Consider the following 22,655-nt stretch of genomic DNA (forward strand, 5'->3'; position numbering starts at 1 on the left):
CCTAATTACTGTACTTTATTTATGCCTTCACACAGGGAAGGCCGTGCTGCTCTTGTCACTTCCTTCTGCATGTTCAAGTACATGGCACTGTACAGCACAATTCAGTACCTTGGTGTTCTCCTGCTTTACTGGGTATGTATTGGGAACTCATTGGCTGGAACTGGATAAGATACTATTTCCTTGTGGGAGAAATAGGGCATAAAAGCCACATGAAACTAGGAGATGGAGATTACCTTTACCCGAGCTGCAAACTTCTGTGGTGTGATCAAATGGTCCTCCTGTACCCTTAGCAGAAAACTGGCAAGATTCTTCCCATAAATTTCAGCCAGAGAGCTCAAGATCCAAGCTGGCCAGAAAGAAAGCTGAAATACTGAATGGTATTTTGGATGAGGGCATATGTCTGTGAAAAGGGAGAATCTGGTGTAAGCATATGCTGTTACAATTTATTCAGCATTTAAAGCATGAATTAACTTGACAGTAAGCAAATCCCCTGGAATGCCTTAAACCACTTTTGCATAGCTTTTCCCCAGATGGAGAGGAGGGCTTTGTGTTCAGAAGTAACACAGCAGTGAGGAAACAGTCTCTTGAAATATTCTTCTCTTTTATTGCCTGGAGTGAACTGAAAGTGTAGTTAGTCCAAACAGTGTGCAAAATGAGAATATTCACTACAGTGAGGAGCCTATTGGCAGGGTGGTGGAATGTGTGGTTTCTTTATCTGCAGAGCAGCATTTCAGAACAAACAGCAGAGCAGTAGCTGCATGGAGATAATACGGCTTTCTGGAGATGATACAAATGTGCTCAAGGCAAATGTCTGATTTGTGATTTTTTTTTCTTTGTTTTCCTCTTTTCAGCAACTAAACTCCTTTGGGAATTACCAATTTTTGTTCCAAGATCTCGCTATTACCACCATAATTGGTGTGACAAGTAAGCCCCTTAGTCATCCTATGTATTAATGAGAGAATGATCTCAAATATTTTTCTCCTCCTTGGAAATGCATAATTCTACATACAGAAAGAGAGAGAATGGAGGCCAAGCTTTCTGCAGACTAAACATCCTCTATGTAGAATAGAGGATGTTTAAATTAGTAGAAGAGGGGTCTTGTTTGAGAAAAGCCTTGAAGATGGGAAGTGCTTAATAGTGCTTTTGCTGAACATGTAGGTTGTTCTAACTGGGGTGCTATCTTTAGGACCAAGGAGTAAGCCCACACCTAGTGCAGTGGAAAGTCTATCCAGGCATTTATTATCCGGTTGACCTTGGAAGGCAGATTAAGAAGATACCTGACTCCATGCCCAAATGAAAAAGTAGGGATTAACTTTTTTGAGTCCAGCTCACATTTGAAGCTGTGTAGGCCAGAGCCCCGAAAGGAGAGAGAGGTGAAAATGGAGTAGAAAGAAATGAGAGATATCAGACACTACAGAGCAGGGAGTTGTAGCCAAGAATAACAGGGGAAACTGGTGCTGAGGCAGAAAGAGAAAGACAATGTTATTGAGACAGAATAAGTGCAGGGAGAGTTTTAGAAGCAGGAATGGCAAGGACAGGGCCATGAAAAGCATATATCAAAACCACATCCTGGTATGTTCCATCCTTGCTGGAACACAGACAACAGGAAAAGACTTTGATGAAATCAAGCCTAAAAAGGTCAGCCACGACAACACTGTGTGCCAAAAGCTACATTGCTGTAAGTAGTTTATCTGGAATTGCATCAAATCTTTGTACATAGCTCTTTTACTCAAAGTCTGGATAACTTTATTAAACCCAAGAACAGAAGGAAACCTGTTGTGTCAGGTAATGCTGTCCTTCTCCAGCTCAGATAACTGGCCACTGTGTGTTTAGTGCAGTAGGATGAACAGAACATGGGCAGAAAAAATCCCAAGCCACAGCTGACAAGTGACAGAAAGAGAACAGAAGAGAGTATGTTATATCCTTGGCCCTGACAGCAGCCAAATAAAATAAAAAGCCAACATCTTACTTTTCAAAAATGCCTCATGGTAGTGAGATGACATTAGTTAACCTCTTCTTTGTCAATACAATTTTGTAAGAAAACAAACTCTGTTTTGCACTTTATAAAATCTTTGTATGGTTTATTAAGAATATTACAGACTGCAAAAGTGTCATGGATACAGTCAGTATTACACAGCATCACTGCTTGTATTTTGAACACACTAGTAAGCATATCTGTGCATGTTTCAGTGAGTTTCACAGGTGCCTATCCAAAGCTGGTCCCCTACAGGCCTCCAAGCCAGCTCATCTCACCCCCATTGCTGCTCTCTGTTGTACTTAACATCCTCTTCAGCCTCGGCATGCAGATCTTTGGGTTTGTGATGGTCCAGGAGCAGCCTTGGTATTCCAAGACCAATATACACAGGTAGGACCCCTTTCTGGGACTCTGGATACCACAGGGTTGACCTAGTGGGGCAGGTCTGTGTGAAACTATTGATCAGTGTAACTGCAGGCCTGATGAGCAGCTGCAGCAGACCCTGTGCTGCCCACAGGGCAAACTTTAGCCTCCCTAAGCCCAAAGCAAACTTTGGGCTCCCTAAGCTCTCCAGCAACCCTTCATGCACTGTTCATCTGGTGAGAATCCTTCTGCTGAGCACAGAGAGAGTTTGATTGCAAGAGAAACCAGGTGTGAGCTCAAGCTCTGACAAGTTCAGCAAGCTCAACCAGTGGTGAGATTGAGGGCATCACCAATAACCTATATCATGGCTGTGAGGGAGGATTCCTGAGACTTAATAGTGGAAGATGGGGGAAATAGCCAGGATCATTCCCTGACCAGTGTGACACTCTTTTTCAGTGCCTGCCTGTCAGTGAACAACCATGAGAGGAATTCATCCTCCAGCCTGGGGCTCCACAGGGTGGAAGATGGAGCCCATGAGCAAACAGACAATGGCTTCAAGAGCTATGAAAACACCACAGTGTGGCTGCTAAGTACCATCAATTGCCTCATTGTAGCACTAGTGTTTTCCAAGGGAAAGCCTTTCAGGCAACCTATCTACACCAACTGTAAGTATGGGGAGAGAAGAAGGGACATATAAGTCAATTTTAATAGTCAAGTTTAAATAGTCAAATTTAATAGGGAAAATTTAAACTTGACCAAAATTACGTCAGCCAAAAAATCAAGAGAAAGACCGTCATGTGAGGGGAAGATGAGCACATATGTTTGTGACAGTTCCAGAAGATGAAGTGAGTCATGGAAGAGCTGTTCTTTTTCTCATTCGGACAAATCCTGCAGCATGCTCTTAGAGAAAGCTCTTTCTTTTTTTTTTTTCTTTTTTTTTCTTTTTTTTTTTCTGTAGTGAAGAGTTAACATAATGCTGCAGATTTAATGGCTTTGGTGTTTAGGTATAGTAATAGTGAGGAAGGGGCATTCCTTGTAGAGAGCAGAAAAATTGGTCATCAGTCTCCCAGAACAAGGCAAAACACAAATGAGTGGGTGGAGGATGAAGTTCAGTGCATGCCAACTGAAGAGAAATTTAATTTACTCATCATTGGAACCTTTGCCTACAGATAGAGAAGGTAATAGGTTCTCCATTACTTAAGACTCTAGATCGCAATCAAGAGCAAAGTCTTGACATCACTGAAGTTGAAGGCAGTGCTCCTAACCATATTAACAAGATCAAGACTATATCCTGGATGTTTTTCTGAATCACAGGCTATACTGTGAACAGAGAGAGACTCACTGGAAGGCTGTAAAGCTTCTCAGATGTGAAAGGTCAAACCAAATATTCAGAATACCCATTTGTTGTTTTAAATCTGTGGCTACAATGCTTGTCCCACACTTGTGTATAGCTACTTGACTGAGTAAACCTGGGATTTTCTTCTGTTAATTTCTCTTTTGCTGAAAATTCCTTTCTATCCCACATATTCTTTGATGATTGTGTAACACAGGAAATTATTACAATCTTCTACAGTAAAGGCAAGCAGCTGAAATTACTCATAAACCTGTGGGTTTCTTTCTTTGCTCTTACCCTTTCAGATGTCTTCATACTGGTGCTCACAGGGCAGCTGGGCATTTGCCTCTTCTTGATGTTTGCTGACATTGATGATCTCTACTCCAAGATGGATGTGAGTATTGTTCCAAAGAGCATTTTCTTCCTGCTACCAGTCCATTATAAGCACACTGGGATTGTTTTTACAAAAGGCACAGACTTTTGCAGGGAGACATGGCATCTCTAAAGACAAATCATATTTAAAGAGGTGGATTTTAGATGATGGGATTGTAGGAACTTCTGGAAACACGGTGGCTCCAAACGAGTATCTGTGCATTCAGGACAGCTACACATGTAATTTTGATTGTTTCAACATATTGTCCAAGCAACAGAAGATAACATCACTAAGCTTATGTGTGGTATGTTGATGGCTTGTGAAGCCAGGAGCAGAACAGGGCTGAGTTCTGTGAGTTTACAATGAAGCACCATGTTCTTATGTTTCTCAAGCTGAGCTACTCTGAACAAAGGCCCTCATGCCAAAATCTGCCAGTTAGCACTCAGAGCAGCTCTCAGTTCCAGTCCCAAATCTTTTCAGGCTCCCTGTTTAAATTTTAGAGAGCCTGCAGTTTCCCAAAGCAGGATTTGTGTTTAGAACAACTGTAGAGAAAGACTTGCCATGGCAAGAGAGGCTCTATCTTGATCCTTGATTAATAAATACCAGTAAGGCTTGACTTATGTAGTCTGGCAGAATGCAAGCTGGGAGTTGTCTTGTGTAAATCTGTCCCAAGGGAAATGTGAGGGAAGGATAATATCTACATCAGCTGAAGGACAGGGTTGTCAGTGGACCTGACAATTAGTATGTTGAGACTGGGAGATGTTAACCTTCTCTGCTGTGACACTTTCACAGGGTAGGAGTCACAGAAGCAAACAAGAAAAGCACCACACAGCTATTTTTTTTTTTTTTTTTTTTTTTTGTGCACTTGCAATTAGAGCAGTGGCTTTGAGCCACAAGTGCTGAGCACAATGCAGTTTCCAGTCCTGTATGTTTGCACGTCAGATAGCAAGTCGGTTTAGAAATGGAATTAATGAAATATGGAAAGAGAGTCAAAGGGTCCAGGTCTCGATTTTAAATATCAAACAGCTCACCTGAAGTTTCCTCACTGTTGCCTGTAACTATTTGCAGAGCCCGGCTCAGCGGGCAGACCCAGTCAGAGAACCTGCCACGAGATGGCACTTTAAAGCAAGTCATCGTCCTCCTGTGGACTGTGGTGGCGCAGGACATTTTTCAGCACTGCAGCTGCAGGGGGATAAAATGCTTTTGGGGAGAACTAAAAACTCCCAAGCCAAGCAGTCTGGAGGGAATTCACTGAAATTGCTGAGAAGAGAAAAGGAGGAAGTAGCAATCAAAACCTGTGCAATAGCCTAGCCCTGGAGAAACTGTTGATCAATTGTGGATCAGTTGAGCTGCAGACAGAAAGTCAGTCCCATCTCTGGGAAGCTGGAACTGAGTTTGGAGCTGAAATACTCAGTTCAAACTATTTCTTAATATTAGAAAGTAAAAAGGCAGTTAGAATTCCTCTTTCAGTTCTAAAGAATGTTTTCCTTTGTTTTCTCTACATCATTATAGATTTTAAAGTATCTTTATCAGTAATTCCTCAAGACAAATAGCAGTATTAGCTCATCAGCAGGGTAAGCCAGTTTGGGAGTCTGGCTTTTTATAACATGAAGCTGCTGAAGGTCTGAAGCACAAGTCCTGTAAGGAGTGGCTGAGGGAGCTGTGTTTGTTTAATATTGGGAAAAGGAAGCTCGGGGGAGACCTCAACTCTGTCTACAGTTACTTGACAGGAGGTTGCAGCAAGGTGAGTGCCACTTTTTTTCTCCCATGTAACAAGTGATAGAGAGGGAATGGCCTCAGGTTCTGCCAAGGAAAGTTTAGACTGGAGATTAAGAAAAACTTTAAACTGGAAGTGTTACAGACTGGAACAGACTGCTCAGAGAAGTGGTTGAGCCATCATCCCTGGAAGTATTTGAAACAAGTGTAGTTGTGGCACTTAGGGACATGGTGGACTTAGCAGTGCCAGATTTATGGTTGGGCTCAATGACCTTTAGGGATTTTCCCAACCTAAATGATTCTGTTTTTTGCACAAGTACCCACCAGCCTTTACTTTGGACACATTGCTGAATACCTTCTCCGTCTTTTTTCCCAGCTCGTTTGCACCCCTACCATGTGGCGAGTCTCCATGGTGATAATGCTTGCAGTCACACTTGCTGTGTCCTTCCTTGTTGAGGTGAGTGTGCATCCTTGGATGTGCTGGGCAGCACTAATTGGAGAGGCAAAATGGTCAAGTCTTGCTCTTTCTCCCTCCTCCACAGCCCAGTTTTGGAATACCTGGTAAAGCAGGAGTAATTGCTGCTACTTCACCCTTGCTCCCTTTTGTTAAAGCCCTCAATGATAAGGGAATGCAAGGCCTGGGCTCCTTTTCTTTCCTCTGGTGAGTGGGATCTATCAAGCCCTGCCCCACGCTAGAAAAATATGGGTGGTGTGTGTGGTGTTTTCTGCTCAGATCCTGAAGGTTCTCAGGAGGAGCTGGTCACAGTTTTCTGGTGGAGAACTCTGGAGGAGCTGGTATGACATGTGGTCAATATAAGGCTGTTTAAGGGACGTGGATGAGAAGGGCAAGTGTGAGATCAGGGTTTTCACTATTTGCTGTATGTGTGTACTCTGGATGAAGAGTAAACTGCGGTCCATATCCTCTTAAACCTTCATTTTGCTTTTACCTGTACAGGAAGCTGTTATTGAGAACAGAGCCCTGTGGCTGCTTCTGAAAAAGACATTCCGGTACCGCTCAAAGAGCCACTACAAGAGGCTGCAGCATGTGTTGGAGCAGGACTCAGCCTGGCCACCTCTGAATGAAACCTTCTTCTCAGATTCTGTGGCAGTAACAGTAGAAGGAAATACGGGAGGCCATAGCAATCCAACGTTTGACAGCAGTGAGGACTCACTCTGAAGGAAACTGCAGTGGGCACACGCCAAAGACAGTTGCATTTCACCTTAAAAGTAATCTGACTTAAAAAGAAGGTCTGACTCATTACTGCTCTCCCATTCTAGGAATAACCAGCTCTCTTGCTTACATCTAAATTAACTGGAAGCATGAAATCTGCAGAACATAAAGCCACAATGATGTTTTCTTTGTTCCCTTGCCCATACACAAATGGCTGCCATCTGTAAATAGAACAACTTGCTGAATGTTGGTAAAGTATTTGTGGTTGAAACACCCCATTGCTGCTTCCCTCTGTTGAACTGCATTATGCAGTCCCTAAGGGTGGGGGATTCTCCAGATGAAAAGTAGCTAATTGCAATAGCAGCACTCCTCTGGGCAGATCCTCTTTGAGAAAACAAGTAGAACTTACTCCTGATAGAGGCTGCTGAGCACAGGCATTCCTGGGATTCTTCATGGAGTTTCAGATACTGCTATTCAGTGTCTTGCTTTTTTTTTTTTTTTTTTTCTTTTTTTTTGGAGGTTTTAACCCTTCTGGCAATAACTGGCTTCCAGAGCTGAAAGCAGCTGCAAACAGCCAAAGCTTTCTAGAAGTGTCCACTCCCAGCACCACTGTGCTCTTCCCATGATGGGAACAAAAAGAGCTCTCTCGGTAGCTCACTGCTACCAGGAAACCTGTTTGCCCAATTAGTTTTTAGCAAGTGATACCTGTATTTTATGGCTAAAATTTTTTTTACCTGCAAAGCTGAATGATTTCACTATTTAACCTTTTCTTTTTTTTTTTTTGGTGGGAGGTATTGTTCAGGATATCCATTAAAAAAATTAGAATAGAACGTATTAATTACAAATTATGATCTCGTCCTGTGGGTCTTCAAGGACACACTTGTGTCCCTTATGGGGTGAGCTTGCTTTATTAGGGCAGGTGCTGCATAGCTGGGCTGCCTCCTGGCATCAGCTTTACCAGTGCCAAAAGAAGCAAACATTGAAGGGGTTATTAACCCCAAAGACCTAAGGCCTGAAATAAAAGATGTGGAGCCAGCCAGGTCTCAAAATAACTTTTTAAAATTCTGTGGAACATTCTTAAGTTGAACCATCTGAGGTTTAGTCTTCTCCATAATTGCAGGTGCAATTCATTCATCAGCTCATACCCCTCATCTGTTAATCTTTGATGGAGAATTTTACCCAATTTGCTGTGCTGTGTTTGCCATACATAAATGCAACAACACTTCACATTCCTCCAAGTGTTACCTACTCTAAAAAAAAAAATGCAGCTTCTACCTGCACATACTCTCATAGCCCACTGATGTTAATCTGCCTTTTTCCTCACTGCATTTTGCAATCTTGGTCCCCAGCTGCATAAAACAACAAGATAGTCAATCACAAGGGCTTTGGACCAAGAGGAACACTTCCTTCTGTGGATAAGGTGTGCAGGGGAGCTGTGCCCTCTGAGTTGACTTCACACGTTGTTTTCCATGTTTTTACTGGGTGGGGCTGAGAAGCACTTTATTACTGGAAAATGTATTTTCCCACCACTTTGTGCTAAAACACTCCTGTGCTGTCACAGAAAGACAGGAATCAGGCAAGCTGGAAATCATGGGAAAGACTTCTTTGGTTTTTAAACTTAAAAAGCAGCTTGGGAAACAAAGAGCAAATCAGAAAAAATTCTTAATTGTTTTGAGTCAACATATCTGCACCAAAGTAGAGTCTGAAAATAATCTAGCCTGAATCTAAAAATAACGAAGAAAATAAAGAAATAATAGCTAAGAAAAAAAAAGACAAAACCCCAACAAATTCAATCAAACAATATTGCAAAACTTGAACAAAACATTTATTTGACTTAAAGCAATTTTATCATCTGTTTTTGACAAGTTTGATATAAGCAAATGGAGTAAATGTTTTCCTACATACAGTAGTTTACCTAATTGTAAATGTCTGTCACAAAGCCACACAACCTGAAACAAACTAGAAATATTTTGTATTAATTCCTAGAAGTGACTCCAAAGTTTTCATGAGTTCTCAGTTCACAGCAAAATCCACCGGAAGGGGAAGGCTAGATGCTCTCTGCATTCTTTACAGCTTGAGGCACCAAAGAGCAGGTTAATGGAGTTGCTCCTGACATCCTTCCTTTTTAGATACAGTAACATTTTTCTTGAAGACAAAATTCACTGTCCTACAATGAACTCCCCCACAAAATGAAATGTTGCTGCATGTGCCTCAGTGACAGCGGCAGTAGTATTGCAGACCGGGCATGTGACTTACAGAGCACTGACAATATGAAAGTATCAAGTCCTGGTAAACCTGTGATAATTGGGTTGAGGAGATAAAGACCTGCTTGCCTGCTGCTGAAATACAGCCTTACCTGCAAGAGAACAGAATTCAGATGGTAGGTAATGATTAACCTCTGCCACTCTGAGCACAGCACTTGGGGGGACAGTTATGATGATTTCACCTGGGTGCTTTGGGATGGGGTGACTGATAATTCATAGACACAATCCATGGTGGAAATGAACCATGGTGGTGAACCTCTTTTTTGGCTGTTAGCGCACATTCCTGGCAGAAGGGTGCAGGGACTAGTAGGAAGCTAAGGAGGTGCTGCATACTTGTAACAGCTAAATATTTTCCTTATGTTGACTGTGTCCCTTCTTGGAGAGCAGTATTGTTGAAGACTGATCTCCTCCTCCTCTGCTGTTGGCCCTTATTCCTGACACAACTTTTCCTGTGGACGGGGACATTTTTGCTTCCTGACTGAGCTAAAACACAGACTTGGAGAGCTTGTGCTTTTTGCAGCTGCTGGGACTGCAGCCAAATCATAGCTGCCCTTTCATGGAGGCTCTTGCTGATGATCTTTAGTGGAATATTTTTTAGCATAGCTAAAAACCCATTCCTCTTTAACAGACTTGGTTTAGTAGTCCAGAGACTACAAATCACCAGAGAAATGCTGCTGCTGCTGCTGCTGGACTTGCCTGTGGCCTCAACAGCAGGGTAAAGCAAAAGCATGTTTTAGAATAGAGGAAAATATTTGCAGAATTGCTATTTTTAATTGCTTCTTTCACCTTATAACTTCCTTTTCTCCTGACATAGGCACAGGATTTTTTTTTTTCCTGCATAAATAAGGACACACTGCAGGACTGATCTTCCTCTACAGAGGACAAAACAGATATTGTGGATAAGAGGGGAAATAGTTTTGGATAATTACTTGCTGAGTTTGCATATAGAAATACCAGGCATGTGTTTCTGCATACAGGATATTTTTATGCTGTTTGTGTTCACTTTACTGGGCTGTGGATGCTACAGGAGTGTCCTTAAAATGGGAGACACCTATGGATACCTGAACTTTTAGTGAAGTATGTTTGAAACCCTACAAAATTAATGAAAAGTTCCAGGATTTTTGAAATTGGTTAGATTTGATGTTACCAACCTTTCAGTGCCCTCTGGAAAGGGGTTTTGAAGAGAACTCCAGCATGGCACTCTGAAAAGTTTATTTAATTTGAACTTTGTACTTCCATTCAAGACTGAAACTTCATGTTTGAAATACTGATGGTAGTGCCTGGAGGCAGACTGGTCCTCATAAGCTTGTGGTAGTTCAGGCCAGATGCAGCTTCAGTGTCCAAGGGCTGGCACCCTGATTTAGTGTCTGTCTCTGTTCTAGTGAATGTCGAAGAATGCATTAAATTTTCAATGAGGGACCAAATTTGTCAGACAAATAATTCATTTCATTTCCAATCTTTATGCAGAAAACATTTTCACTGGCTATTTTAGTTCCACTAGCTCTACAGAATAGTCTGAAGTCGCTGCTTCTGAGAATCTGAGTGATGAGTAATCTCTGGAAAACTTCATTTAAACTTTTTGCTGTTAGCTAGCTACCAGAATAACAAAAAATATGCTCTCAGATATCTGTGGGGCTAGTGGCCTGTTTTGACATAACACATAAAAATGAGTGATGACTTTTGTTATAAGGCTGACAGAATGTAACATAGCTAAAAGTATGGAAGTACAAGGAAATCAAACCATCATTTTAGCAGTAGTCTGAGGCTGATTACTGCTGACCTCACAGACAGGCTTTCTTTTTTCCAAATAAATATATTTACAGTGACTTTCTTAAATCCCAAAATATTGAAGACTTTTGTGCTAATTCAGTCTTTTCCCTCCTGCATATTTGGGTACTGTCTGAGTAGCAGTTACGTAGCCATCAGAAATGTCACCTCTGTTAGATGGCTGTGCTGGGAAATCACATGACTTACAGTTATGACAAAGTCTCACTTTTGGTTTCTGCTGCCAAAAAGGAATTGGCTATCAACAGTTTCTAGTTACAGACATGTGAAAGCTGATAAGCTTTTCCCTGGCAGCCAGGAAGAACAGCTGTGTCCTGGGGTGCCTCAGGCACAGCATCGCCAGCTGAGCAAGGGAGGGGATTGTCCTGCTCTGCTCTGAGCTGGGGCAGCCTCACCTCGAGGGCTGGAGGCATTTTGGGCATCACAGCGTTAAGAAAGACACTGAACTAATAGACAGCATCCAGAGGAGGGCAGAGAAGATGGCGAAGGGCCTTGAGGGGAAGCCATATGAGAAGTGGCTGAGGTCACTTGGTCTGAGTATTTTTGGAGAATTTGGAAAACATTTCCATGATTTCTGAGTCCACTTTAAAAATACTCAGTGAAGGTAAAAACACATGAAGAAACTATATAATAGGGAAAAAAGAGAGAAATTATATGAATGGAAGTATGGGAAGGAGTGGTATGAGTCTGGATGAGAACAGTTTAATCTGTCAGGTCTGGATATTAGAAATCCTGCTTCCCTGTATTGTTAAAATTTAAAAGCAAAAATTAACTGGGGACTCCTGACTCCTGATTAATGTTTTATTTATCTTCAGGAAGACATAAGGATTAGAGGTCAACACTGAGCATTGCAATTTCTGAAGATGGGATGGCAGCTCTGAGGTGCTCTGACCTGTTTGTCACGATCACTTGCTGCTCAGAGCAAGGCACAGCTTATGTTGCCTCCAAATTCACCACTAAAATCATTGTTCCTGAGCTGAATTACTGGGCAAGGGCAAGATTCAGCCTTCTGAGAAGTAACTTGAGAAGGTGAAGTGCTATCTGTGGAGTGCTGCCCAGGAGCACTTTCATTGCTGCCTCTCACTGATCTTGGCAAAGTCTATGTGAAGAGCTGGGGCTTTTGCCAGCACAGGTGTGTTGTCTGCACATCATGTTTTTGTATCTGCAGTATCTGTAGGATAAGTAGCTCTCCCACACTGAACAAGTGTTCAGAGATGCCAGCGTACCTTTGTACTTAAAGTATTGCTGTCCATCATTTTGCAATTGCAACTCTTAAATCAAGATAAGGCATTCTCTCTAATGGCCTTGCAATGACAATTAACTTCATCATTATCTCAGGAGATCCAATTGTATGAATTAGATTGCAATAACTGGCAAAGCTCAGACACACAACTAAATTAGAATTTCTGTATTTCTTCCTGCAATGGCAGTTTTGTAATGATAGTCTTTACAGCTTGGTGGTTCTGTTGATATCCTGCAACTGTTGAGCACAAATAAACCTTCTACTAAGGGACTGCAAATAGCAATGCTACAGTTAAGGGGGCTGACTCTGGCATGAAGCAGGAATTGCTCCTTGAAGGCCAGGGAAAATATAGGGACATGAATTAGAATGAAACAGAAAATTTATGTTCCCACCACAGCTTGTCCTATGTTAATTAACTCACATCCTGACTTTTAGTGAGTGATGTGAAACCTCCCTGGATAACTCCAAGTGCTATGAGCATGGCCACCAAATTGTAACTTCCTGCTTGATGTTGAGTACTGGTGGTTCAACAGTGCAGTTGATTTCCCATCCACAGCAGCCTCCCAAGCTGCATCACATTGCTGAGGAGTATAACAAAGTTCAGGTTACCATCTGCACCAAAAGAGGAGTGAGTCACCTGCATCTTTTTTTCCTCACCAGCCTGTATAATGAACTAACATGTTGAAATGTATCTGGAATTGCACAGCAAAGGAGAAATGGGGCAGAGGGAGGTGAGGTGAGGTGGGCAGGGCAGCAAGAAGTGTGGACACAGCCTGTATGATGCATCTATATCTGCAGCATCTGTCATTATACAAGTAAACCCAATAATTTGTGTTAAGAGTCAAGAACAGCTTGGAAATTTAATTTCACAAACAAGCAACTAGATAAGAATTCTGGCCTTCCAAGACCTGCTTCCTATGCTATGTCTCTGCTATGGGCTGCTTACACAATCTTGTCAAGCAGTTTGCAAGTGTTTTTTAGCGAGTCTAGACACATGGTTTTCATCCAGATACGTGTTTTTTTTCCTCAGCCTCAATTCCTTACTCATACAATAGGGGTTATGGCTATTTTTGCCTCCCAAAGGCATTGAGATGAGCAATATTGAGGGTGGTGGGAGATGTGAAGGCCTTGGGTAGGTTTTCCTGGTCAGGGTGTTTCACTAGGACACTAGGCAAATGAAGCTGAAGATGCTTACTTGGAGAGAGAGGCTTAAAGGGCTGATCTTTGAGCTGTTGTTTTACAGCCAGTATTATTTCTAAGAAGCACTGTTTTAAAATAATACAGTGGAGAAGATTACTGATACTCTGTGTGTCTTGAGACTTAACTGCCCAAAACTTGTGCACAAGTTAAGTTTGTTTTTGTATTGTTCTATGGGAATCTTGTTACTTTGTCCCTGGAGACACATTTCATTTAGGTGTTAAAAAGTTCTGTCTCCCCTGTGGTGCCGTCCTGATTGACAGAAGCCACATTGTGAATGAAGGAATGTTCTCAGGTGCAACACTGGAGATAGAAATGCTAAGGTTCTCTGAAAGGGAAGTGTCTCGATCTGTTCTGACAGCAAATTATTTACTATTTATTCATGTAGTTTGCAGCAGGAGGAGAAAAAATGTGGCTTGGATAATTCACAGCTGTCTTAAGCTTTTGGACACTGCCATTGTCTAATACGCATTTCTTATCCTCCTCATACATAATATTCAGAAAAACCTATCATACCATGGGTGGGAAAAGGCAAGAGAAGGAAAGGAGCTGCTCTTCTCTCTGCCATGTCCTGGCCTGGAGTGGTTCTGGATCTCTACAGTTAAATACTTTGTCATTTTATTTCCTTCCTTGTCAACATCTTCTCAAGAGAGATACCAGATATGTTTGGGGAGGCAGAGTGCAATGGGTGTCCCTGCTTCCTGCTCAGCTCCTTCCCTCTGAGGAATACATCTGGGCACTGCTGTGGCAGGTCTAGCCACAAAGGAGGCTGCTAATTCAAGGCAAACAGAACTTAACAGCATCCTGAGTGCTTTTAATTACCCGGAGGGCATTAGGAGAATATGCACAGGGCTGTTCAATTATATCATTCTCAGCACAGTTAATAAATATTCTTAGTCTAGTCAATAAACCTTTCATCTTGTAAATGTTAGGATAATGCTCCTTCTGTTGAAATTAAGTCTTGCTGATTTTGGTGCTTGTCAAATATCACCTACCTTCTGCAAAATCTATGAGACCACAGATCAGAGCTGCAAAGGTCATGTTTCTTTAGGGACTTCCCTAAACCCTGGCAGGCTACATCTCAATTCCAAGCCTAAAGACCATTGAAATCCTAAAGGAATGACAGTATAAACATGAAAGTGGATTATATTCAAAATTGTACTCATATTAAATTTTATTCCTATTGCAAAATAGAATAACAGACGTCAGCACTTCAGTGCATGTGGTGCCGAACTCAAAATGTTAATCTTTTCCAGTGGCCAGGAGAAATCACACACCCCATATCAACTCCCAGGATCACTAGTAGTTATTAGTACCAGATACTTCAACACCACAAAGATAATTATGCCATAATGAATGAAAGAAGAAATTCATTGCAAGAGAAGAATAATCACATTCCCAATACTTCTTAAGAAAGCAGAGAGGAAATTACTATCTGATGTAAATTAATGAGATTAAATTAATAAGTGTCAACCAATAAAATACTCCTCCAGTGGGACCAGACTGCAGGCATGTAGTATAATCTCTTCTTGGCCCTCCTCCAGTGCTCCAGGGAGGCCCCACTGAGGAGGTACATGTTGAACAGGCTCACAGCCACCAAAAGGCAGGCAGCTCAAGCAGCGCCAGAGTGAATTTCACCAAGGTACCCTTGCAGGCAGTATCTCATGTAAGCAGCAGAACAAAACTGGATCCATGTGTCAGAATAAATTCATCTGAAAAAAAATCCCCTGTAAGGTATCACAATGTAAAGCTCTTTTTGCAGACGTGTCCAATGTGCATCTGACTCAGGATGTGCTGCTGACCGCTTGCCAAGAACACGAGGAGGAGCTACTGTTGTGTGCATGGATCTCATTAGACTATTTGCATAATTACTCTTTCCTAAATGTTCACATTTTAAAATGTATTGTAAATCTAGCTGTCAGCTAAGCTCAAAACTGTGAGCCAGTAAAGGAATTTAATTCTTCTTTCAAAATATCCTATTTTATGTTTAATAAGATATAAATATTTGTTGGTTTTATGTGATGTTCAGCAACTTCACGGTGTCTCTGAAGTATTAATTAATTAATAAGCCAATTATGATCAGGCTGAGAACAAGGTATAATGTGTTGGAAACAGAAGAGGCTTTGATGGCCCAGAGGCACAACAGGTCCTGGATTCATTGTGCTTTTTAATAGAGCTGCTTAATTCCAGATTCATTTCACTGTGCCTGTGCTAGCAACAGTGGATGCTAGTGGTGACCAAATATAAATATATCTATTTAAAGTTCTCCTTAACAGGCCAGAATAAATGGTGATGGCTGTGTTGTGGTCTGGCAGACATACCTTATCAGCCAGCAGCTTCTCAGGGGGAATGTGTGTGTATGAAAAGAGAGGACTCTGATAAATTAAATAACTTCTGTGATGAAATTACAGTGTCTTCACCCAGCCCAGCCTTGCATGTCTTCAGTCATGCCCAGGAGGGAATAAACCTCAAGGCTGGGCTGAGAGAGAAAAGAAAGAACCAGAAAGAAAAAAACTGGGGCATGAATCTTTGAGTTATGATGAGACATGGTGTCAATAGGGGCTAACCAACTTACCCATTTTTAACACCAGGGTGGGAGGAATAAGTGCCTGTGGCTATGCAGATGTCAAATCTACAGCTGGAAGTGAACCTGGGGCTCCTTATGGCTTTCAAATTGCTCCCAGGGTCACTGGGATCAGGCTAACAGTGCTTATCCAGCCCTGAGTGAGCAGCAGCAGCCGGAGCAGATGCATTCCCTCACTGCAGCCTCACAACCCTTCTCCAAGGGCACATTGCCAGGATTTTTTTGGAGATCCCTGCTGTGAGTTGTTTCCTCTCCAATAGGGCTGTTTCTGCTCAAACAGCAATTGCTAAATAGGACTTCTGTCCCAGCCCATCAGAGTGTTTTCCCATCTCAGTTACTCCACATCAAGCTGAACTTATGAGAATTAATCATTGTGTACTTTTTGGCCCTCTTAAAAGCACTCCCACTAACAATATGCTTTCAATATTCAAGTTTCAGAAAATCCCTAAGTTTCCATCCTCTGCCTGGGGAGCTGTATGTGAAGGCATGGAGACCTGGTTTTGGATAAGGAGATTCAGGGAAATCCCCTGGACATGAAAAGGTTTTGAGTGACTCAGGGCTGCCTGCATTCACTCTCTTAATTTTACTTGGAAGCACTGGAGTGTAAGGCAGGGGAGGGAGAGCCTGGCTGCTGCTTGCTGAAAGCAGATGATCAGACCACACTATGGGCTTCATCTTCAGAGGCCCTTGGGAAGCTCTGTGTTCTGACAGCTGAAAGCATACACCCAACCAGCTTCTTCCAAGCAGAAGGAGCTGGATTTCTTGTAACAATACCAGGAAGACAGTGCTATGGCAACAATGAAACCTGTCTTGTTTCAAAGGTTGCTCTGTTCCCATGACAATGTAACTCATCACATTTCAGTTTCCAGTTTTACAGGGCTGTAGATTCAGGAATATTGTGTTAATGTGTGCTGATTAAGAGAAAGGCTAGGACAAAGACTGGAAAACAAGTGAAATAGAAAGAAAAACACCAAGATTCCTGGGAAGTATGCTGAGATGACCGTTCTTGAGACAACGGTTCATAAACTTGAGATCAGTGGTCTGATTACACAGCCAGAAGACAGAGAATGTGAAATTGTCAATTCCCATTTTCTTCTGGGCTGTGGAGAGTAGTCATTGTTTCACAGAAGATTGAGGAGGAACAGTACAACATGTAGATGAAATTACCACCAGAAATATTGTCCAGCTTTTGCAGACAAGACACTCATGTGGAGTTCCTATACTCATACAAAAAGAGAAAATTTATTGTGTTTTTGACCTTAACCAAAACTTTAATCAGGGCTTATATTGAGGCTGAAATTCTAAAGGGATTTCCACTGGCCCCACTGCAACTGCATGGGGGCTTTGAACCCTTTGACTCCTCCTGCAAACAAGCTTTGGGCTCAATAAATTCCATTAGTTAATGCTACAAACAAGTTTCCATTGTTTGTAAGTTAAAGATTCACATAGCCCAACAACTAGAGGGTTGCACAACCTCAAGTTCAGCTGTAGTACAGCTCTTAGTTGACTTGCATCTGCTGAAGATTTAGTGCATAAGTAATATTGATATGTCAAAATATTCAGAGCAGATGTAGGATCACAGTAATTGTGTGTCACATCAAGTGTGTTGTGCTGTACAAGTTCATGAATTTCCTCCTGAAATTATGAATTTATTGCTGTATAAATTCAGCAGTGAGTTACTGACCCAGCTTGTTAAGGCTTTAAATCTTATCAGTGCAAAGCTCACTGTGGACATGCAAATTACTGTTATTAAGGATAATTGATATTAATACTTGAGCCAAGGCTTCTGTCCTCTTGCTGCAAATAAGCACAGGCTTTTCTATTTTGTCTGTCAAGAATATTATAAGCTTGCACTCAAATTTGTCTGCAAATTTGAAACTCAGGTCACTTCTGTGATTCACTGAATACCTGAAAACAATCCCAAACAAACACAGAACCAATGATCTGTGACTCCGTGGTTTGTTACTTCAAGTGTCACAGACCTGCAAAGAGGTGAAGGGCTTCTCAGTGCAAGAAAGACAAGGAGATACCTGAGTGGGTCCAGAAAAGGCCACAAAGATGATTTGGGGGTCTGGAGCCTCTCTCACGAGGAGAAACTTTGGGAGCTGGGCCTGTTTAGTCTGGGCAAAAAGTGAGGAAATTTCATTAATTAATATTATAAATATCTCAAAGGTGGGTGTCAAGAGGAAGGTGCCACACTCTTTTCAGTGGTGCCCAGTGATTGGAGAAGCAGCGACCATGAACTAAACCACAGACAGTTCCACCTCAATACGAGGGAGAACCTTCTATTGAAGACAGCAGAGCACCCAGAGCTGCCCAGAGAGGTCATGGAGTTCTCCCTCTCTGGAGATGTTCCCAACCCACGTGGATGGTTCCTGTGTCACCTGCTCCAGGTAACCCTGCCTGGCAGGGGGGTTGGTCTGGATGATCTCTAGAGTCCCTTCCAACTCTAACAGTTCTGTGATTCTGTGAAAACAGTTTTAACAGACTGGTAAATAGAAAGATTTAGTTTAGAACCACATATGATCTAATGACACAAGCCTCCAAACAAGCCAACAGCAGCAAAAGATGTATCTCCAGAATTATGTTCTACTTTCCTAGGTTTCTCAATAGCTCCTCTTATACTTTCTAGGTTGTTTTTCTATTAATTGCAGCTTAATGAATCACTAGGTACTGACTTTAAAGCTGTGATTGCAGTGTGTAGTAGTGAGTATATGCAGAAAAATGCTGCAGAGTTAAAAGGAACTCTTTGCTTTTAAAATCACAGGAATTATCAGAAAATTGAAAATTTTTTTTTTGGAAGAATTCTTACATTAACACATAAGCATAAAAGCAATTTCTTCCGTCATGTGATTTACTATTGACAGGCAGCAAAGTCAGGCTCATTGTGGCAGACAAACTTGAGGGTTCCATTCCAGCTTCCACTGCCTGGTGATTGGCAGAAAAATGCAAGGCAAACCCAGCTGCTCCCTATGTAAGCACAGCCAGGGATGGCTGCTCTTGAGCCAAGGGGAATTTAATGCTTTTAATGCCTAATAACTGTCTCCTTGCTGAGGATTCAGAAGCAGCTCTAAGGAACAGAGGAAACCTGGGGGCTTGTTCATATCTACCCCAGGGTATATGGAAGTGTGGAAAGGACTGTGCATCCATTGGGGAGAAATCGTTAATAGGGTGGTTCTTTCCTCAGGACTTGTGACATTACTACACAACTAACTGGCAGGGCTTTGCAGATGCAGTGGCCATCTCAGTCATGCTTGAAGCATTGTACAGAATTAAAGCAGTTATACATACTTGTCTGTGTGACAATTTGCTGGGCCAAATTTCAGTGTCTGAACCAGCAGCCTGTGGCTTAACAGCAGGCTGGTATGTGTGAAAATGTGTAAAGAATCAAGTATTGACACGTCAAAGTTTTACAAAGGGGTGTTGCAGAAGGCTGAGTCCCTGGCTTCCTGGAGGGAGGCTGGCAAGGTGAAAGTGAAATGGCATGTTATTATGGCATGTTTAGTTTCAGCCTGAAGCTAAAGGTGTTCTTATTTCTAGTAGGTATAAGCTCATACTAAGGTATGATCACCTTGGAAGAAGTCTGAAACCATTTTGCAGTGAATGGAAAGTCCTCTCAGATTATTGTCAAGCACTTCTACAGCTTGCTGCCAAAAGTAGGTTCAGAGAAAGCAATGCACTTGTCCCCCTATTTTACTTCATGTCAGTGGTGTTCTGTGAGGAGAAAGTGTTTTTCTGTCAGCAGTTATAACATTACTTCACATTTTGACAACTCCAAGCAACCTCCCATTATGCCTCAGGTTTAACCTGAACAGCGTGCTTTCAGCATCTTGTAACACCTCAGATGACAGGGGTGGCTGTAGTGCTGTGAGCAGCTGTGCAGTGGAGTTACTCCATGGTCACCTTCTCAATTCCAGTGTAATTAAAAACATCAACCCCATGACCATGTGCCACTTCCACAGCCAGAAATGGCATTGCTCAGCAGGGCCATCAGGAATGTGAAATAACCACCTCTAGCAGAAGAGAACTTCAGTTCCTATCATTCAGTTCATAAAATAGCTGGTGCTGGGACAGATTCTCAGATTTTATACTCTCTAGCCAGATTTTCATGTATAAGAAACCTCAGGGTGAGCAGTGTTATTGCTGCTGTCATCAACCATCTGTTCTGCACTTGGGAAGCCCTTACAATACCTGGCTACTCTAAAGACTGCTGCAGTGGTGATCTCTGGCTTTGCAGCACCTCTGACAGAACAGGCAAGGCAGAAAACAGCAGGATAAATATGAAGTTACAGGACACCTAAACCCTAAGGGAAGCAAAACCACATCAAGGTTTTAGAATTGGGATTAGGGCATTTTACAAGTGTCAGGGATCCACCAGGGAGGTCTAGTCTTGCCTCAGTGGAGCAATGGAAGCACAAATACTTCTATGACAGCCCATTGCTTTTTCTTGCAGATAATGGTGAATGTGCCTATCTTTGGCAGGATGTCTCCTGGCCACAAGTCCAGCCTTGTTGAAGGGTTTCAGAACTCAAGTAAGGTTCCCTTTTTTTTTTCTGCTGGAACCAAATCAGTAATGTATTTTCTTGAAGTGTGATTGTCCCATCTAGTGCTGCCCCAGGCTGATCGTTTCCACCTTTCCTTTCTTCACAAGCAATCCCCTTTCGCATCCTTTGCAGCTGCTTTTCTTCCAGGTCCCTTACAGGCATCCCTCTGCATCTGGAGTACCAGCACCCCTCACCCAGACAGAGCCACTGCCTCTCTCCAGCACAGCACAGAAGGCAGCACCAAATGAGGCTGAGAGAAAAACCCCAAGGCAGATCCCCACATTTACGAATAGCCCGAATTCCAGCAAATCCTCCGAGGCTGCTGCTGCTGTCCGGCAGCTTAGCAGAGCTGAAAACAACCTGGAATACTTTGGGGGTTTGACCCCAAAGGTGCTCCTCCGGGTCCCCCAAAGGATAGCTTTCTCCCCCAGAAATGATTCTCACTAATTATGGATATTGCATTTTAAGCATAAACAAGACACGACCCCTTTCTGAAAAAGCAACAGTTAATTATTTATTAATTACAAGGTGGGAAGGATATTTTTCCATCTTGTGACTGCCATGGATTTCAGGCTTTGAAAGTGATCCATGCAGTGATGTTGCTGTTAGAACAAGAGATGTCTGTGACCTCATCTTTCACCTCCCAGGTCCCCAGCCTCCACTGTCTGCTGGAGCTGATCAGGTGAGTTTGGTCATGGGGTACTGCTGCCTGCTCTGAGCTTGGTGTATGGGGCTGTGACTGGGAGAGCACAGCTCTCAAAAGTGTTGATAAAACATCTTAATTCCTCAGGAACTGTAAAAAATATAGAATAATAGGAGTCTAAATTTGGTCTGACCCTCAAATTTCAGTGCTGGGAGTTTCTTTGTGCTGTTAGAAGAGCTTTGTGCATGGTAGCTAATATTTCTGGATCAGGTACAGAAGTGGAATCACGTGAAATGGCAAAATATAACAGTAACCACAGAATAGATTTGTCTGCCATTAAAGAAATTTTCAATTCATATGCTGCAGACAGACATGGAGCAGCCAGTAGCAATGCCTTTTAACCAAATGTATGTGAAGATAATAACCTGTTTGTGTAGAAGTTGATTGATTCCCAGAACTATTGAGCAAATTAGTAATGTAAAAGCAACAGCAGCTTAATCTGGGTATTAAAATTGTAGCTGCATAGTAAAACAAAAGAAACAAACTGCTGCAGATGAAGGGTAGTTAAGTAGCTCTGCAATACCTTAAGGCAAAAATATTTGTCTATGAAATTTGAACTGTTTTCTGCTCTTCAGGGAGAGACTACATGTAGATCCTAAACACAGAAATCATCTGCAGCACTAAACCCACAGTATTGTAGCTGTAAGTAGGATTGTTAGTTTTGTGTTTTGAGCAGAGAAGGTCCAGCTGCTGCCTTTGCTGCAAACACCTGATCATTTAGGGCCTGATTCAGTTTGTTGGTACCATTCTGGTACCAAGCCCATTTCACAGAGCATTTATCCCATGCAGGAGACAAGTAAGACCAGAAAGAAGGTACAAGCAGCCTGGCTGAGGTGGGACAGAGGATTTATCAGCTGTGAAATCTGCACATGCTTCTATATGTTTTAGTTCTGTTTAGCAACCACCTGTAAGAAAAATCAAAGGGCAATTCCCTTGGTTTGACCACCCATTTAGCTCTGCCCCCTCTCCTCCCCAACAGCTAGCAATTTGCCAGGAAGCCCTTGGCAGCTGTTGATCCACCTTGCCAGTAAATTTTAGGATGCTCAACTCCCTTCTTTCTACCTCACACCCTCACAGGAGCTGCTCAATTTAGACACCAAAGGCAGGGACTCCAGAAAAGTGCACATGCCTTGCCCGTGGTTTAGTAGACCTGGCAACCAGGACTCTTCCACCTCCTCAGGCCCTCAGCAATACTTTTATGTTACCTTTTCATAAAGCTAAGGTTAAAAACAATGATTCACAGAAAGAGCCCATAGAAAGTAGCTGATAAAACCAGGATGTGGGTAGAAAGCCTTCATCAGTCGTGAAGAAAAGCACTGAAGGGGAAGTAGTGGGGTGGGGGTGAAGGAATGGAAAATTTGCTTGCGAGTGCTTGCGCACTACCACAAAAATCATCACAGGCAA

General features: G+C 42.3%; 1 protein-coding gene across 3 annotated transcripts in view; it reads left to right on the forward strand.

Moving 5' to 3' along the window:
• ATP13A4 (ATPase 13A4) overlaps positions 1-7,208 on the forward strand; it is a 40,414-nt gene extending 33,206 nt beyond the window's left edge. For all 3 annotated transcript variants that reach the window (XM_086843618.1, XM_023933067.2, XM_086843619.1), the window contains 7 exons: positions 36-132; positions 852-924; positions 2,191-2,365; positions 2,795-3,003; positions 3,977-4,065; positions 6,137-6,217; positions 6,716-7,208. In XM_086843618.1, the coding sequence (XP_086699744.1) occupies positions 36-132; positions 852-924; positions 2,191-2,365; positions 2,795-3,003; positions 3,977-4,065; positions 6,137-6,217; positions 6,716-6,937 (946 nt within the window). In that variant the 3' untranslated portion in view covers positions 6,938-7,208. The remainder of the gene's footprint in view (positions 1-35; positions 133-851; positions 925-2,190; positions 2,366-2,794; positions 3,004-3,976; positions 4,066-6,136; positions 6,218-6,715) is intronic.
• Positions 7,209-22,655: the final 15,447 nt, after the last annotated feature.

The sequence above is a fragment of the Cyanistes caeruleus genome, chromosome 10 (assembly GCF_971803275.1).
Source record: "Cyanistes caeruleus chromosome 10, bCyaCae1.hap1.1, whole genome shotgun sequence".
NCBI lineage: Eukaryota > Metazoa > Chordata > Aves > Passeriformes > Paridae > Cyanistes > Cyanistes caeruleus.